We start from the raw sequence: 18,296 nt of genomic DNA on the forward strand, positions 1-18,296 counted from the left end.
GAAAATGAAGCGGCATGTATAAAATGGAGAACCCTCCCACTACACCCTTTCTTCTACCCAAGAGCATCTTTGTCCTGTGGTTCAGGGTCTGTCCAGGCAAGGCAGTATGGTGCCAGGATCCTGTGTGTATTGCTCCAGCTGTTATGTTTTGAAAGGCCAACTCGCTGTGAAGCAGCTTGGTGTGGCTCAACTGCATCTTTGTACCTTACACTCTGCTTTTGGGACAGTTTTGGTATGACAGGACCCTTAACTTCCCTCTGCCACATACCTGAGAATAACACACCTGGCTTCCAACATGCTCAGAATCCAATCCAAGAGCTAACCAACCTTCCTGACTAAGTTCTGAAGCTTGTTCAGGTGAGCAAAAATGCACATTCCTAACAAGCCACAGCAACTAATGAAAAGAAAAGGAAGCAACTACATCACCACTGGTTTGAAACCACCAGCTGTCATCTACAGGCCCAAGGCAAGAGAGGAGAAAGTACTACAACCCTGCTTTGGGGCTGATGAAATGTGGGAGGAAGCCACACAGCTGTGTGTGCACATGTGCAGGGGAAAAGCACTCACCAGCCCTCTGTCATTCTACAGCCTGGAATCCTTAGTAGCTGCCTGAATCTGTTTAGATCCTTTGTTGCCAGTAAAAGAGGAAAAAGAAAAACGCAAAACCCAACCCTCCCAATGTTTAAACAGTGTCAAAAATGTGAAACACCATCAGCCTCAGCCAGAAGGAAAAAAAACCAGTTAGATCCACACTGTGTACAGAGTGCTACAGTCAGAAACTCCAGAGTTTCAGCTCCCTGGGCAGGATGCAGCCCTCACACTGTGAAGCTGAAGCAAGGCTACAGTGCCAAGTAGCAAACATCCAACCTTAAGAGACAAACTGAGATACCAGGCAAGAGTCCTGCAGTTCAAATGACCAAATGACTTCTAGCCCAAAGAGGCTTTTCAAAGCTCGGCTACAGTCTGCAGAGTTTTTTAGTGTTCAGCTGAGGGTGGTTTAAAACTGCTTGCAATCAAGTGGTCCCCAAATACATCGAACTATTCAAGTCCTAGGAGAGTTTTTCTCTGAAGTGATGTGGTCATTTGCTTTTCAACTGACAGACCAGTTGCTGCTGAATGGAGAAGTATAAAAATGCAGAGTACCAAACGAATGGTTAAATAGAGTAATCCTAAAGGAGACTGCCAAGGCTTAGGACTTATGGTATACAAACAGTGTAGGCCTCTGGAGCGCTCATCCTCTGGAGCTTGGTTTTGTAACACAGCTGCGCTAAGCTCTGCCTGAAAAATGTCAGGGTTTGATTGCAGGCACCATCATGGAGGGATTTACTCAATGAAATTGTTTGTTCCAGGCCATTTTCAGACAGAGCATTAGCTCAGCTGCAAAAAATAAACAACACAATGATAAATCCACAAACAAGACCCTGTGACCCTCACTTGGAGGGGGTGGAGGGGGACTGTCACGCAGACTGCTGGTTCAATGCCTTCTCTCTACATCAAAATAAGGTTAATGTTTAAATACAACATACAGTACATACCAAACTAGTCTGCAAAGGCTTTGAGAAGTGTGTGGACATGCTTCACCAAAAGGGGGGGAGGAATTGTGGGGCAAAAGCAGTGGCTATAATTGAAGCAATTGGCTGCCACCTTTAAAAAAGAAGCTGATGTGGAGCTGGAATAATGCCAATAACACCCTGCCTGTCTGTCCCTCACAAAGACTGGGAGGAATTAGTTTCAAGTGCTTTGCTGGTTGCTAAAGCTTTCAATATTAAATGCCAGGCTTGCAAATGTGAGAGCTTTGAAGTGAAAAAAAATGAAAAACACAGCCAGTCTGCTACTCTGAACAACCCACACAGGAGAGAGAGGGAGAGAGAGAAAGAGAGACAGGCTTTTGATAAGCTCACCTTGAAAAAATAAAATTGCCTGAATTCCTGTCCCAAAGTAACACTGAATGAATTTAAACCTGGACGAGCCTCTTGATTCAGAGTGAAAGAGAAATCTTCCCTAGAGACCCAGCATGAGTCAGTGGCTGGAGTTGATTCTGTGTAATTCTTATTTAGCTCCTGCCTGGAAACCACTGGACATGGGTTGGACTTACCTAGAACTTCTATTAGGGAAGACAGAAACTGGGAAACTCCCAACTGCTCTATGTGGGTGAAGCACTATGGACTGCTGACTGCAAGAACACAGAATGGTTTAATAAGAGCCATAACAAGTTTCCCAAACCCCACAAACCCACTATTCTAAATACAAAAAGCCCTTTGATATGTTTGAAGATGGTCAGAACATAAAGCCAGGAACTGATAAGAGAGGCTCATCTGAACACACTCCCAACCTGCCAGGGGACATTTCCCTCGTGCCAGCCATTTGCACATCAGTCTCTCTTACTTTATTCTGTTGACTGCTTGACCAGCTTCAGCTTTTCTGCTTTTTTCTGCAACTTCAAGTGGGCTCTGCCTTCTGCTGCGATACCTTCCGCCCTCCAACCTGAACTGCAGGTGGAACCAAACAGCAGGTTGAGCACATAAAAAACAACTGCAAATTGCACAAACCCACAGTCCGGGCAGGAAGGGAGAGGAAAACCAACCTTGCCAGCATGGCAGTTGTGAGTAGGTGTCTTTGACTACCACAGTGTGAACAGTGTGAGGTCAGTCATCAAGGTTCTTCGTTGCTACAGTGACAGCGCAGCCTGCCGGGGCTGGCCTCAGGCTAAGGGCACTCATTTGGCTGATGTGTATTAGCAACTAGTATTTGGTAACAAAAGTTAACAGTTTTCTGGTTACGGATGGTCAAGGAGGTGTGGAAGACTGCTCCCCTCCGAGTTAAACCTGGTGAGAGGCTGACCCAGGAGGCAGTTTCCCTGCTGAACCCTGCCGTGGTGAGCTCCCTTGCTGCCTTAAGGACCTCTACTGTAGTTTGCTGGAAGGCTCCTCAGCTGCACAGCTGACAAACAAGAAACCAGGGCACCACCTGGCTGCCTGATGCCCTTGCTTGGGGGGGCGGGGGAGGGGTTGGGGGGGCGCGCAGGGGGTTTGCCTTCCAATTGTCGTCATTGTGGCACGGGATGGGGGGGTGAACGTGAAAGCAGGAACGAACAGCTTCAGTTACGCTACTGCCAGCAAGAAAGAAACATTGCAGAAGCACTGCAGGGACCTCTCCCAGCCACAGGAAACATCTTTCCTGCAAAAGGTTTCAAGAAGGCCAGGCCTCCCAAGTCTGTCTTTTTACCAAGCATGAAAACAGGGACAACACAAATCTTAAATTAAAGGCTCACTTAAATAAGCATCCATCTTCTGCTGCATACACAATGCTCTTTTTTCCCCCCCTTTTTTCTTTTTCTTTGTTTTTGTTTTTTTTTTCTTCTCTTTGAATATATACATAACCTATTTTAACCTCTAACATCTGCATACTCATTTAAACTCTGTCCTGTAGTAGTAAAATATTGCATCCTCTTCATCGATAAGGATTTGCTGGCGACAATCAGATTAACATTCAAACGTGGTGGCTTGGAAAGCTTTGTTTTTTTATGTGCCTCTGACATGTACTGATGGTTCCCCGTGCTGAGGAAGCTGGGTGGGGAGAGGGGGAAGGGGTCTCTGTGCTACTTTTGTACAGTACAATGAACTAGTGTAGGAAAACAAAACAAAATCCCTCTGAATTTTCTCTTCTTGATACTGAGCCAGTCTACAGAAGCTACTTTTTGGGAAGTGGAAGGTGTGTGTGTGTGGGGAGGTGGAGGAGGAGGTGGGATAAATATGTCTTTAAAAATGAAGCAGCTGTAACCACAAAAAGGAAACCAATGCTAATACAAAGTCTACAGCATCTGATATTTACCAACACCCTAAGCTTTGCTCCTTTGCTGCTGTCAAATGTGGGGAAGGGAAGGGTGAGGCAGTGCCGAACGGTGCTGCAGGTGACCAGCTTTAACCTTCCTCTGTACCCCACGCTCCCAGATCACTGTCAGACAGGGATTGGAGGTTAGGATGATGAAGGTGAGAACTGGAGCAAGTGAAGGGGACAGCCATGGGGGTAGCGAGCTGCTGTGATGTCAAATCTGAATGCTGAAGCAGTTCATGAGTCCCAACTCACGTGGTCAGAGCTCTCCAGGGAGAGGCTCTTGGTCTTGTGAGGAGAAACTGGGCTGGGAGGGCTGCTGAGGTTGGAGCTGTTTGATGCAGTAGAATGTCTTGGAGAGTCAGAGTCCTGCAGCCCAAAGACACAGAAGAACAACAGTAAATAACAGGACAGCAAGTTTCTAAAAGAGACTGAGGGTGTCTGAACAACAGGGGACTAGATTTAAAGGCCACCAAGTATTTCTCTTGTGTCCAAATACCCTGGGGAAAATTCTAGGGAATATTTTTTTTTTACACAGAATTTCCTGGTCCAGAGAAACTTAAGAGTAAGCAGTCAGACCACTGTTTCCAGCAGGCACAACTGATCCTGAGTAAGCACCTGTGGGATCCTTGCAATCTGCTTGTTGCCAAGGGCCTCAGCAGAATGTGCAGCTTTGTGATGCCTGTGAAGCCACAATGGCTCCTGCACTGAGCTGAGCAATCTTGATGGGGCCAGCTTCACCACAGCTACCTCTTCTGTATCACTCCCAGCATTTAATTCAAAGCATCCTAATCAAGTTCCTCCAGGTGCATCTTCCAGAGTACAGCAGAATGCAACTGTATCTCGGCTGGAGTTTGGGCTGACAGCCACATTCCAGCTTCAGCTGAAAAGACAGATGCAGCACCTATGTGAGCTCTCCTCACTCCTTGCAATTAAAAGGAGCTGAGGAAATTTGAATCATAGAATTGTCAGGATTGGAAGGGACCCCAAGGATCCCAACATTCCTGCCATGGACAAACACACCTCACACTAGAGCAGGTTGCTCACAGCCACATCCAGCCTGGCCGCGAAAACCTCCGGGAATGAGGCTTCCACCACCTCTCTGGGCAACCTGCGCCAGTGTCCAACCACCCTCATGGAGAAGAACTTTTTTCTAACATCTGAATCTATCCACTTCTAGTTTTGCTCCATTCCCCACAGTCCTGTGACTATGTGACACCCTCAAAAGTCCCTCCCCAGCTTTCTTGTAGCCCCCTTCAGATACTGGAAGGCCACATTAAGATTTCCTCAGAGCCTTCTCCCCTCTAGACTGAGTAACTCCAAGTCTCTCAGCCTGTCCTCAGCAGAGGAGCTCCAGTCCTCTGATCATCCTCATGGCCCTTCTCTGGACATGTTCCAGCACATCCAGGTACTTCCTGTTTTATGGGTTCCAGAACTGAATGCAGTACTCCAAGTGGAGTCTCACCAGAGTGGAGAAGAGGGGGAGAATCACCTCCCTTGACCTGCTGGCCACTTTAAGATTGAACCTTCCCATGTATAACAATTCTTGATCAGAGGGACTGAGTTTAGCACTGAAGTTCTATCACAAAGACAGTCTTGTTCTGCACAGAACATAAATTATTAAACCCAGTTTCTGCTCCAAGTGACATTATTAGATGACAATTCCTAAATTACCTTGTTAGCTTCAGGCACAAAATGTCTCCTGTGAAATGGTTGCTAAGATAGCTTAAGAGTCTTGGCAAGTTAGGGGCAGAAGGAATATCACCACTCCACTAACAAACTGCTTTTCAACTGGGCCACTATTTTTGGGAGCCTCACTACCCACACAGGGAAAGAGTGCAGGGAGTTTTCTGCATGGTCACCCCAGGAACAGAGCTGACTCAGTCTTTTTTCCAGGTTAGTTTGGAATACAAAAAAAAAAATCCAAATTTCCATAGTCAGCAACCCCTAAACTTGTAGCCAAACCCACAACAGAATTTGACTTCCTCATCTTTACCCACACATTGTGACTGTCTCCTCTTGTCTTCTGTCACTCACCTCTCTCTCATAGTCCCTTGTTGGTGCATCGCTGCCTTGGTCTAGGCCACCAGAGGACAGGGACCCATCTGAGGGCGAGGCCATGGGCTGCCGCTTCGCTCCGTAGCTGCCTCCCGAGAACTCCCTCCTCAGGGCACTGCCATTCTGTGCAGACGATCCTGCAACACAGTCAGGAATTCAGCTGCTGCCCTGCTGCTGCTCTCCTCCAGCACATCCCAAGATGCTCAGTGTCCAAAGATGCTCAGCTCATGGCTTGCAGGCTTTGTAGGCTTTTATCTTGCCTGATGCCAGCTGCAGTTCTCCTGCCCCCTCCCTTGGCATGCCAGCATGGACACACTTTAGCTGGCACAGGCACACACTACAAAGTCAGCAGCTGTAGAAACTGCTGTGGAGGCAGCCCAGCTGAGTGACCTCTTTCCCAGGGGTGGCCGGGCTGTGCCAGTAGACACACGACTTCTGCAAGCAGCTGCTAATGTGCAGCAAATGCTGTGTGCGCCATGAGAAAGGGAAAACACCTACATGACTTGGGACACCAGTCTTGCCTCTGCACCTTACTCCTGGGGAGAGTTCTGATGTGCCCTTCTGGCCAAGAAGGCCAATGGCATCCTGGAGTGGATTAGTAGGGGTGTGGTTAGTAGGGCCAGAGAGGTTCTCCTGCCCCTCTACTCTGCCCTGGTGAGACTGCATCTGGACAATTGTGTCCAGTTCTGGGTCCCTCAGTTCAAGAAGGACCTCAGGGACTTGCTTGAGAAAGTCCAGCACAGAGCCACAAAGATGCTGAAGGGAGTGGAATATCTCCCTGCTGAGGCCGGGCTGAGGGAGCTGGGGCTCTTCAACTTGGAGAAGAAGAGCCTGAGGGGTGATCACATTCCTGCTCAGTGATGGCAAATGATAGGACAAGGGGCAGGGAGGACAGAGGAGGTTCCACATGAACATAAGGAAAAGCTTTTTCACTGTATTGGTGCTAGAGCACTGGAACAGGCTTCCCGGACAGATTGCAGAGTCTCCTTCTCTGGAGACATTCAAAACCTGCCTGGATGTGTTCCTGTGTGACCTGTCCTAGGGGAATCCTGCTCTGTGATTCTGGGACTGCAGAAGAAAATGTTTCCCCATGAGAATAGCCAGATAAGGGAATCACCTCTCCAGGGAAGCAGTGGATTCCCCTACACTGGACAGTTTTAACACAGCTTGACAGGGTGCTGGGCCAGCTCATTTCAACCACACCATCACTTAGAAAGGTTGGACCAGGTGATCCCTGGGGTGCCTTCCAACCTAGCATTCTGTGATTCACACATTCTATTATTCAGTCATTTGCCTGGTCTCAACACAGGCCACTGTGCTGACTCTGGCACTCAGCAGTGGCACAGCAGTACTAGGAAAGGTGTTTGCAATGCAATTCAACTGTTCCATACCCATAGCCAGCTTTCCATTGCTTTCTGTTTGCACCAGCAGCAAGAGAGGCATAAAAAGCTCTACTCAGTTCAGCAACAAAGTTAATAACCATGGAGCTTGTGAACCACCTGCCACTGATTTCAAACACTTCAGCAGCAGCAAAGCAGTCCCAGGGGTAAGAATGTAATTTAAATTCTCATGTTGGTTTTAAAACTTGATGAATTCCAGCTGTGGGACTCTCACAAGTGCTCCTTTGAAGGCAAGATTAAAATACTGTGTGTGCTCTCAATGGGAATAGAGTCAGCCATCACCTCTGAAAATTCTGCCTAGTGGCAGTAGGGAGACAGGCAAATGCAGTTAAGCCCTTTCCCTAAAATTCACACATTCACAGATTGCATCGGGTTGGAAGGCACCCTCAAAGGCATCTTGTCCAACCCTCCTGCAGGCAGCAGGGACACCTTCAACTAAAGCAGGCTGCCCAGGCCCATACTCAATCTGATCTTGAATGTCTCCAGGGATGGGACCTCAACCACATCCCTAGGTAACCTGTTCCCATATTTCACCACTCTCATTGTGCAGAACTTCCTCCTGATGTCCAACCTACATCTCCCCTGCTCCAGTTTCAGACCATTGCCCCTCATCCTATCACTCCAAGCTCTTCTAAACACTCCCTCCCCAGCCTTCCTGTAGGTCCCCTTCAGATATTGAAATGGAGCTCTAAGGTCTCACCAGAGCCTTCTCTTCTCCAGGCTGAACAGCCCCAATTGTCTCAGCTTTGCTTCACAGTAGAGGTACTCCAGCATTCTGATTATCTTAGTGGCCCTCCTCTGGACCCACACAAGCATGTCTCCCCTGTGTTGAAGGCCCCAGAGCCAGACACAGCACTGCAGAAGAGGTCTCACCAGAGCAGAGCAGAGTGGCAGAGTGATGCCCATGCTGCTTTTGATGCAGCCCAGGCTGCCATTTACCTTCTGGGCTGCAAATGCCCATTGCTGGCTCACATCCAGCATCCCTGTGCACAGACCCCACCAAAGCCCCAGAGCTGTGTTTGCTTACGTGCTGCTAAGCCACTGCTGGCACTCATGGACCGCCCTGGTTCCGTGCGGGATTTGGTGATGGATGGGATGCTGACAGAGCCGCTGAACACCGTCCGGCTCTCCTGCGGCCGAAGGTTCTGCAACGCAGACACACACAACCACAACCTTTACTTATTGATTCAGGCTGACTCCACCTTGCAAGTCCCACCCCCCCCCTCCACCCCAACCTTACCAGAGCTGAATTATCTAGGCAGCAAGTCAGCAACGTTTGCAAAACAACAATTCTGCAGCTGAGTGCAGAGACTGGGAAGCACACGCAACGCCGCAGCGAGGTGGCTGAATTACATGGACGTATGCAGAGAACTGAAAGAGAAGGTCTAACAATTCCAGAATTCCCTTGCCAAGAGGCTATGCCAGCCTCATGCTGCTCCTGTGGATGTATCCAAGTGGTATCACATAAAGCACACTTGCCAAGGATCTGATTAAAATGCCTCTCTTTGATGCTGTTGCTTGTGACTGCCTACAATAACCAGGTTAATCCATAACTCCTACAGAGCTGTGAACATGGGGTGTGTCCCTCTGTGCTTCAGTTATTTAGGCAATTCCAGAAGTATTTTACAGCATTTAAGCCAGGCCTGCCCTGCTTGAGCTAAAGTGAGAACCTGCCTCTTGTTTTCGGCCTGCCCAAAGAGGATGACCAGAGGACACACCGCTGTCTGTCTACCTGCTTTGATTACTGCTCCTGTTTTGCAGTCTGAGAGTTCCAGTGGGATTTGTCTAAACTGGTAACTGAAGTGGTCCTTTGCTGAGGGAAGAGGCAGAACACAAATTCTCTACTTGGATAAGGTACCTCCTTAACAACGTAAGTTGTCTTTAAGATGGGAAAAGAGTACTTTGAAGTGAGTTCTGCGAGACTTTATTTCTGCTTCTCTTAACCTAGAGCTGACTTTAGGGAAATGGCTTCTCAGCTTATTTTGCCCATCTCTGCATATCACAGCATCACAGGATGTTAGGGGTTGGAAGGGACCTCTGGAGATCTTCCAAGTCCAAGACCCCTGCCAGAGCAGGACCATTATGAGGTGGCTTCTTAGCCCAGAGGGACTTTCTAATGCTCGAGCACATCATTCCACCTCCGGCTAAATATGAGATTTCATCCTGCCCCTAACATGATGTGCACTGTTAAGTCATTACCATTAACCAGAATTAAGTTTAAGGAACCTTTACAGAAGCAGAACATGAAAAGAACTGCAGGTGGCTCCCAGCAGTGCTTCATTTCCACTTTACAAAACACTTCCTGCAACACAACTGTTATTTTTTTTCCCCTATTTATATTTATTTGTTTAGCTGAGAGAAAGTGGCCACACCTAAAAGGACAGCTGCTATTGCGATGCCTTTTTAAAGCTGGGATGTTCTGGATCTTTCAGACCAGAACAAAGATGCCATCCCTGCCAGGGCTTCCATTTCTCTATCTGTATTTTAAAATGAGTAATTAAACAGAGGTTTTGTAATGAGGAGATTTTACACAGCTCAGACTTTATCATGCAATTATTACCACCCTGCTGTCAAATCCAGTCTTTGAATGCTCCTCAGAGCCACTGCTGTAACAGACCCCTTTGATGGTGGCTGTGAAGTCAACCTTTTGCTTTTTCTTCTCCCAGTGGTTTAGAAATGGTTAATTTTTAACAGCAAAGAACTAAAATCTCCCAATCTGTTCCCAGATCTGTCTCAAACACCAAACAACATTAGCTGAGACCTTCCCAACAAAAGAGCTCCATTTAATTCTGCCTTTATTCACTGCTGCACTATTCTCAATCACCATTTACATCAAAAGGCTCAACATGTAAGGATCACACCTCTGTTGCCTGCTTACCTCCTTTCTGGGCTTTTGGATTTTAGTTTGGGTGTTTTTTATTTTTATGTTAACAACCAGCCTGCTTTGCAGTATGAAATACTAAACTTCTGCTCCTGTTTCTTAACGAACAATGTGAGCTAAAGAGTCTGAGCCTCCTGGCTGTGCGCAGACAACGGAGGCTCCCAAGACAATTAGTCATAGAATGGTGTGGGTTGGAAGGGACCTCTGAAGGTCATCTGGCCCAACCACCCCTGCAGCAAGCAGGGGCATCCTCCACCAGATCATTCAGAGAGGAACTCCTAAGTTAGTGTTGTCTTGTGAATAAAGCCAAGGGCAGCACCATGCCAATGTGTGCACTGAGGCTGGTACACCGGAGTTGCAAGGAAAGCTTTTTGGACTTGGATAAGCCCAGAGTGGTTCATTTTGCAAAGGGAACACTTATGTTTAATACTAAGGCAATTACCCTCCTTCACAGTGATTGCACAGAAAACAGACAGGCATCAGGGGGAGGAGGGGGATGGGTGGGTGCATGAAACAGATTCATTTAACAGCGTCTTCATTTTTCATGACCTCAGCTTGCAAAGTCCATGTAATTCCTTGTAGAAAGTTTCTCCACAAAGCAAATCTTTCTTTCTTCTTTGTTCCAAAAAATAAAATAAAATAAAATAAGCACATGCCAGAGACCCTGGCATTTTGGACCAAAACCCCTGGAAGTGATAGGCAGGTGAGGCAGAAAGGGGATTCAAAGGAAAATAAGTGGTGGTTATTAGCGATAGTTACAAAGCAGCAAAATGCAGCAAGCTAAAATCAAAGGGAAAAGGAAACCTGAGCTTGCTTTGCTTAAAGAGAGAGACAAAACCCCCTCGTGTAGAGCAACAATTCAAATCCTAGCAAGAAAATCCATCCCCTGCTGCTGAACCAAAGGTGAGAGACGAGAAAAAGAAATCAGCTGCAGCGAAGCTGCTTGCTGAGCCAAGTTAATAAGTGTGAAAGAGGGCCAAAGGACCCACACCAGAGCCCTGCAGCCCACTCCCAGGCAGAGAAGGGAGCTGCTGGGCAGGTGTGGGCTGTGTCCCTGCGAAGCTCTGCAGTGGTACCAAGCCTTAGCTTCTCAGGCAGTGAGGTGGGAAGGTGCACATGGGGTCTAAGTCAACAGCTACACCACCTCCAGAAAATGGATTGTTTCTGTGTCCCTTGGGATGCTTGGTGTTCTCTGTTGTTACTCTTTTTTGTTTAAAGAGTGTTCTGTTTAGTACCTTACAGAACTGAGCTGTTAATTCTTCCATGATATACCAGCACAGAATGTAGAAGCTCACTTTAACAGGCCATTTTTATGCTCCCCTATGGATTCTGTGCTGGTTCGGTTCCAATCTCCCATCTGAACCCCAGGCCCGTCAGGGGCACTGCTACCCTTCTTACACTACAACCTCCAAACACAAAGGCAGGCTGGGTAGACACGAAACCAACCTCACAGCCTTGTTTTCCATACAGATTCACAGATTGCATAGAGGGGTCATCTTGTGCAACCTTCCTGCAGGCATCAGGGACACCTCCAACTAGAGCAGGCTGCCCAGGGACACATCAAGGCTGATCTTGAATGTCTCCAGGGACAGGGCCTCAACCACATCCCTAGGCAACCTGTTTCAGTATTTCACCACTCTCATAGTGAAGAACTTCCTCTTGATGTCCAACCTAAATCTCCCCTGCAGTTTCAAACCATTGCCCCTTGTCCTGTCACCACAAGTCCTTCTAAACAGTCCCTCCCCAGCCTTCCTGTAGGTCCCCTTCAGATACTGAAATGCAGCTCTAAGGTCTCTGTACAGCTTACAGTCTCTCTCAGGCCACCAAGGAGACAAACGTTTTTCTTCATACAAGACTAAAGCTTTAGTGCTTGAAGGAGCTAACAGGTACAAGATCTCCATGCTCCAGGTTGCCCACCTCCACTTTGGTTTTGTCCCATTTATGCTAGCAGCCTGCAACATTAGGATGAGGGATGCACCTAAAGCAAAAATTAAGTGTTAATGTCTGAAACACCAGGGGGCATTCCTTACTGATCCCAAGGAGACTACTCACAGGAGACAGGGAAGGTAGAGGGTGGGTCACAGTCCCGTGATAGCTCGCTGTATGTTAAACACAGAACATTTTAGAGTACACTTGGATTTTAAAAAAAGCCTCTTAAAATCAGAACTGAAATACAGCTTCAGTGACCCCATAATGACCCTCTAAGACAGAAACAGCTTAGCAATTTTGTTTTAATTATTATTCTTACTACTTTTTTTTGCACTTCAATAGAGGATTACTCTTGTGTGTTTGCATCTCTCCTGCCAGAAAAGCCAGGCTGGATGCTGTGCTGGGCACATCTTCCAAAATGCTGCAACTCCATGTTTGAATGTTAAAATGTTAATGGCTGTGACAATTGGGACTTCACAACAGTGACACATGGCCATGGGCACGTGGCCAGTCAAAGCTTAGCTGTGCTGAGTTGCTTCACAGCCATATACAAGAGAATTAGTTTTCCACCTATATTTTAAAATTCTATCTAGTGCTGGCTGCAGGTAGGTATCCAAAACCCTTCCCACTGATAAGGATCTAGAAGAGCAATCAAAGGGCACTCAAAGCAGCCTGTCAGTGAAGGTTTGACACAGGCCTGAAGGGTGTCCAAGGGCCACAGAAAGCAACAGCAGTGTCTCCATTACAGCAACAGGCATGGCTCTGACCTGTACAAACCCTGAGCAACCAGCCACCACCCCACCCATCTACACCTCACAGATGACTCCTGGTTCATTTGTGAATCTGTCCCAAGCAGAACTGCAGACCACAGCAGAGGACATAATGGCAATGCAAAGAATGTACCTGTGTGCCTGTTTTCCATGGGTTTGGATTTCTATGGGACCTAGCAACCCCTGCGTGGTCAGACCAGGATGCGCAACACCAAAAAGCCAAGGAAAGAACACGTCCCTTCCCCCTGGTGACACTCCAACTGGAAGGGTACCTACAGAACAGAATCCTACCTCAGCCTCTGCTTCAAACTACCAGGACTGTGAGGATCTAGATCAGCAAGTTACCATCACCTTTATTTCTGATCTTTTTCCTACGTGTTCTACCTTTACTTACTGAACTAGACACCCAGGCACAACCCGTGCTTGTCTCTCTCAGTCTGTGTACACTACAGTGCAAAAATTCCTGCATTCCACAGGATTCCATCCTACACCAACAGTCTGAAAGTTTAGCCCAGCACGGACAGGTCCAGAACCTTTTCTGGATGAAACCTGGTACACAGCATTCTGCTCCTGACAGCTGCAGGAGGAACACTGTGGAACAGGCAACTTTTCCTTCAAAATTCCCACAGCCTTCCTGCTGATTACAAAACACTCTTCTCACAGCAAGAGGTTCAGCCCAGAAATTTCTTTTTCTTGGCCTGTCAGAGCTGTGGAAATACCACAGCTGAGAGCCGAAAAAAATCAGTCACCTGGGACAGAAGGAAGTTAAGGGGGTGAACAAGGGGGTTTCTCCCATGTTAATAGCCAGGCAAAAGGAAAACCACACAGTGTTAGTAGAGTGAACACCTGGCTCAGCTGTTCATACCCTCAGAGTCACAAAGTCTGGAGTACCCAGGACAGAGCGTGGAGGCGGGGAAAATGCAGGGTTTATGGAATCGTAAGAGAGGAATTTTTCAGCTGAGTTAACAGTCATGTGGTAGATGTGCTCAAAGTTGCTCGGAGAGGAGATCAGACGGGAGTGATGATGAGGGAACTGATAAGGGGAACGCTGCTATCAAAGACAACAGAGAGAGAAAGCAATGAAGGATATGGGTTGTACAGGTTACATCGGCAACAGCAGTCCACAAGAGCAGTCGCACACTGAAGGACAGCCAGACAGCAAACCTGCACAGGTTCTTACATTTTCACCCCCAGTCCTCTGAGCACCTTCCTTACACGGTGTCATACGGGCCTGCTGCCCTTGCTGTTGCTAAAACATTAAAAACAAATAAAACTTTTAACTCACTGGGAATAGGTTCTGATATTTATTATTATCATCATCATCATCATCATTGGATATTTCAAAGCGCACCACAGTTGTAAAAGGTGCTTTACAGACAGTTGAGAAGCATCAGTTCCCTGCCTTGAGGAGCTTACAATCTAAAAACCGACATAACACAAACAAAGAAAGGTGAGCACAGGTGAGATGGTGTGGGAAGAAAGACAGCTGAGAATACACAAAGGTAAAGACTGTCAAAGAGATTTCCTTCTGTTATTCATGCACTTCAGCGGCTCCGTTAAAATCAACACACAGATGGGATTTCCAATGGGAGGGAACAGTGTTTCAACACGAGAGGACACAGGTAGTGTGGGAAGGTGAGCTGGTTAGTGCCAAGACAACTGGGACAAGTGACCCTGCTGTAGACAGATGACAGGTGACCTGTCCCCCACTGCACACCCACTCAATCCCCACTGCACTTTGGCGATGAAGGGACCTTGCACCGCTGCCTCAGAGCTGCAGGTGACTGGGCCCTTAGCAGCTAAGGTGCAGAAGTGTTGGGAAATTCCAGTGTTTCCAACTGGCCAGCTGAGCAGTGTGTACCCAGAATGTGACATAAGGGAAGAGAGGGGAGAACTAGCCCTGCACATTGAAGAGAAACTGTTGCTAACTCATCTCTACAGAAGGTGCTGACGCAAATGTTCTTGTAACTGAAAGCCATCTAAATCCAGAGTTTAAGGAAGAGAGTTTCACAGATTGCACTGGGTTGGAAGAGACCCTCAAAGGTCATCTTGTCCAACCCCCTGCAGTCAGCAGCAACACCTCCAACCAGATCAGGCTGCCCAGGGCCACATTTCAAGGCTCTGTCTCCCTCCCTGTGCCCTCTGTACTTTTGCAGCAGGGCAGCCTGCTAGGGGATGAGTTTGCCCAGCAGCTGCTAGCAGATTAGAACACCTTTTCTAATTGCTAACTCCTAATATCCTCTGCCCTTTGTCCAACTGACTTCATCATCTTCCAACAAAGAGATCTGAGCAACATCAGAAACATTAGGACTTAAAAAAATAAAATATGGTAAAAATCCAGCTTCCCCCTCCACTAAGCCTAAGGCACTACTTTGTTTTGTACGTGGAACGTATTAAAGTTTGGAAGAACATTAAGTCACATCCCAATACACAGTTATCAAACATTATTGTTCTCTTCATTTCAGCTGGTAAAATCCAACTTTTAAAAAAGTTTATATATATTTTTTTTAACACATGGTTATGATAAGACTTTGCATGATAAAACAAAACATCAGCCACCACATTAGGGCATGTAAGACATTATACATATTAAATTGATTATTAGTGAAGTTTGTCAGCATCTAAGTATCAGGAGAAGAAGTCACCCATTCCAGGAATGATCCAGGAAAGCAGACCTTGCTGAGTTACCTGGTCACAACAGACAACTAGCATCAAAGCCAGCAATGCTCCTAAAAGCCAATAAGGGAGAATAAGGAGTCTCTACAACCACGAGCTAAAAAGCAGCGAGTAGGCCAGCTGCAGACTGTGAAAATATTTAGCTAACATTCAGTCATGAGTGTGAGAAAGCCATGAGATGGAAACATTTTCAAAAATGATCCTCCTCCATGGAACTTTCTCCATGGACTCCCACCATTAGATGCATGCAGGGGGTTCCCACTTTCCTTTAAACAATACCAAATATGGGTAAGTATTCATTTAGTCTATAAAGTTTCTCATTTGAAACAAGCAAAGCTTCACACATCATCAAGAATGGAAGGATAATGGCTCATGTATAATGAGGTCAAATTGAAGCATCATGTTGAAATATAAAGGCAGTCAAGGCTCGCTTTTTGCATGTGAAATATTTAGGCATGCAGAATGTGAAAGCAAAAAAAAAATAATCAATCCTGTACATCTGATGTACACAGAGAGGTGGTTCTGTGCTGCAGTTAAGTGCAGTTCCAGATTTCAGATCTTCCACTACAAAGGAGCATCCACGATAAAAGTGGCTTCAAGGAACAAGAGGGCAGAAGGGAGGCCAGAACTGTACGGCCAGTTAATTGGTGACAGGCTGCTAGGGAAGAAAAACATGTCAATAAATGAGTTTGGGGATATACTAACAGGAAGCATTCTACATTGTACAAAACAAGATCATGACCCAGATTTAGCATCCACATCAATAAAACACAAATAGGTACCGGTTAGGGTTCAGGCAACAGCAAACAACAACTGCTTTCTGTTTGTGTGGTAGCCCACAAACCAGCTTGTCAAAGTCAGGCCCTTAGCACGAAGAAAGGAAGGATGCAAATTTAGAACTGCCTGATAACCTCCAATGTTTTATAAATCTGATCTGACTTTGAGCCTTTCTGCCCAAATACAGGGCTACGCTCAAGTCAAGGGTGTCCACTCATGGAGAGAACAAGGTGGGACTAGGCTGACAGACTGCAGTTTGCCAGGACTGTAGCTCATCACTGTCTGTGTCACGTGCCTGCTGCATATCAAGACCTGGGAAACCGTGCACACAGAAAGCATCTTTCCCCCTTGTGTAGCTGCATCGGCAAGGGCAAGCACATGCAGATGTGTTGCACATGTGTAAGCATCTGATGCCACATAATCAAACAGCCTGACTTTAAAGCGTTCCACTTACCCTGTTTTCATTTTGCACATTTACAATGCAAACTAAACTCTCTAAAGCTGGTGTTCTAAAAGACATCATTAAGAACAGCAGTGAGCAAAAAGCAAGTGAGCTCCTGTAGTCTCTGCTTCCACCAGGCAGTGATGCCAGGGGTTAAGGCAGCGCAAGTGTTACGTCTCCTCCTGCCCACCAACACACCACAGCCCAGCCACAAAAGGGCCATCACCAGCAGCTCTAATCTTTTGCTTCATTCAAATTTTATCTAAAAAAGGCAGGAGAGGCAGGTTAGTGGGACTGCAGAGAACAGTTAGAATTGGATTCACATTGAGGGAGCTGAGGTTGTTTAGCCTGGAGAGGAGAAGGCTCAGGGGAGACCTTACTGCCGTCTACAACTGCTTGAAGAGTAGTTGTAGCCAGGTGGGGGTTGGTCTCTTCTCCCAGGCAACCAGCACCAGAACAAGAGGACACAGTCTCAGGCTGTGCAGAGGAAAGTTTAGGCTTGGTCTTAGAAAGAAGTTCTTCCTAGAAAGAGAGAGTGCCCATTGGAATGGGCTGCCCAGGGAGGTGGTGGAGTCACTGTCGGTGTTTAAGAAAAGACTGAATGAGGCACTTAGTGCCATGGTCTAGTTCATTAGTTAGGGTTGGGTTGGACTTCATGTCTTGGAGGTCTCTTCCACCCTGGCTGGTTCTGTGATTCTGTGAAGATGCAGCTGTTCCTAAGCAATGCATAAATGCATCCATAGAGATGAAAATTGTCATTTGCTTTACAAAGTTCATCCAGGGATGCTATATAAAAGCTAGGCTGAGCTGACCATTTAGTTTGTGATAATCTCATCCAACACAGCTCAAAATATCAATTTGTTATTCAGACCTATTTATTACTAAGGACCTTTGTACCTATGTAGCACTATACTGACGTCAGCGAGAGCTCATGCTGTATGAAACATCTTCTACCAGTAGATCCAGCCCAAGTTACAATTGCTCAAAGAAGCTGGAATAAATTATGCAGTTAAAGGCCCACTCCAGCCTTTCATACACTTTCTTCATTCCAGTATCTCCTAAAAAAAGAAGCTACAGCACCTAAAGTAGTAGTTGGATAAAGAGAACGTGGGGAAAGGATGAGCCTTGCACTACCTGCTCCCCCTGGTGGCAGCCCTCTTGAAATGCAAACCTGCATTTTGTCATCTGCTCTCCTCAACAGAAACCCAACCATCTTTCTCCACAGACCTTTGAAAGAAGTATTTTTCCTTCTGAAACATACTAATCTATTTGAAATACCCAGAAAATGTTCCATCTGAAAAATCATCATATGTGCTAGAGAAGCACAAACCTCCCTCCTTTCCCCAAAAAAACTATTCACCTTTTTGTTACAAGGTATGAATCCACTAAAAGAATTCCATGTCCTGTAAAGAAACTGCCATACAGATGAACTGCACAGAGAGTATTCTTTACCTTCTCTATGAATTCTCCAGGGAACATCCTCGCTATCCAGGAACAATCCTCACTATCAATACAGACTGGGGATTTGGGGG

At 46.6% G+C, this 18,296-nt stretch overlaps 1 protein-coding gene across 3 annotated transcripts in view; it reads right to left on the reverse strand.

Annotated features, from left to right (window-relative positions):
* Positions 1-3,338: 3,338 nt before the first annotated feature.
* CDC42BPA (CDC42 binding protein kinase alpha) overlaps positions 3,339-18,296 on the reverse strand; it is a 192,699-nt gene continuing 177,741 nt past the window's right edge. For 2 of the 3 annotated variants that reach the window (XM_054169969.1, XM_054169978.1), the window contains 4 exons: positions 13,735-13,920; positions 8,317-8,434; positions 5,869-6,026; positions 3,339-4,200 (listed from right to left, as the gene is read on the reverse strand). In XM_054169969.1, coding sequence (XP_054025944.1) covers positions 4,069-4,200; positions 5,869-6,026; positions 8,317-8,434; positions 13,735-13,920 — 594 coding nt within the window. In that variant the 3' untranslated portion in view covers positions 3,339-4,068. The remainder of the gene's footprint in view (positions 4,201-5,868; positions 6,027-8,316; positions 8,435-13,734; positions 13,921-18,296) is intronic. The other variant, XM_054169985.1, reaches the window with a different exon arrangement.

Source organism: Dryobates pubescens, chromosome 2 (genome assembly GCF_014839835.1).
Source record: "Dryobates pubescens isolate bDryPub1 chromosome 2, bDryPub1.pri, whole genome shotgun sequence".
NCBI lineage: Eukaryota > Metazoa > Chordata > Aves > Piciformes > Picidae > Dryobates > Dryobates pubescens.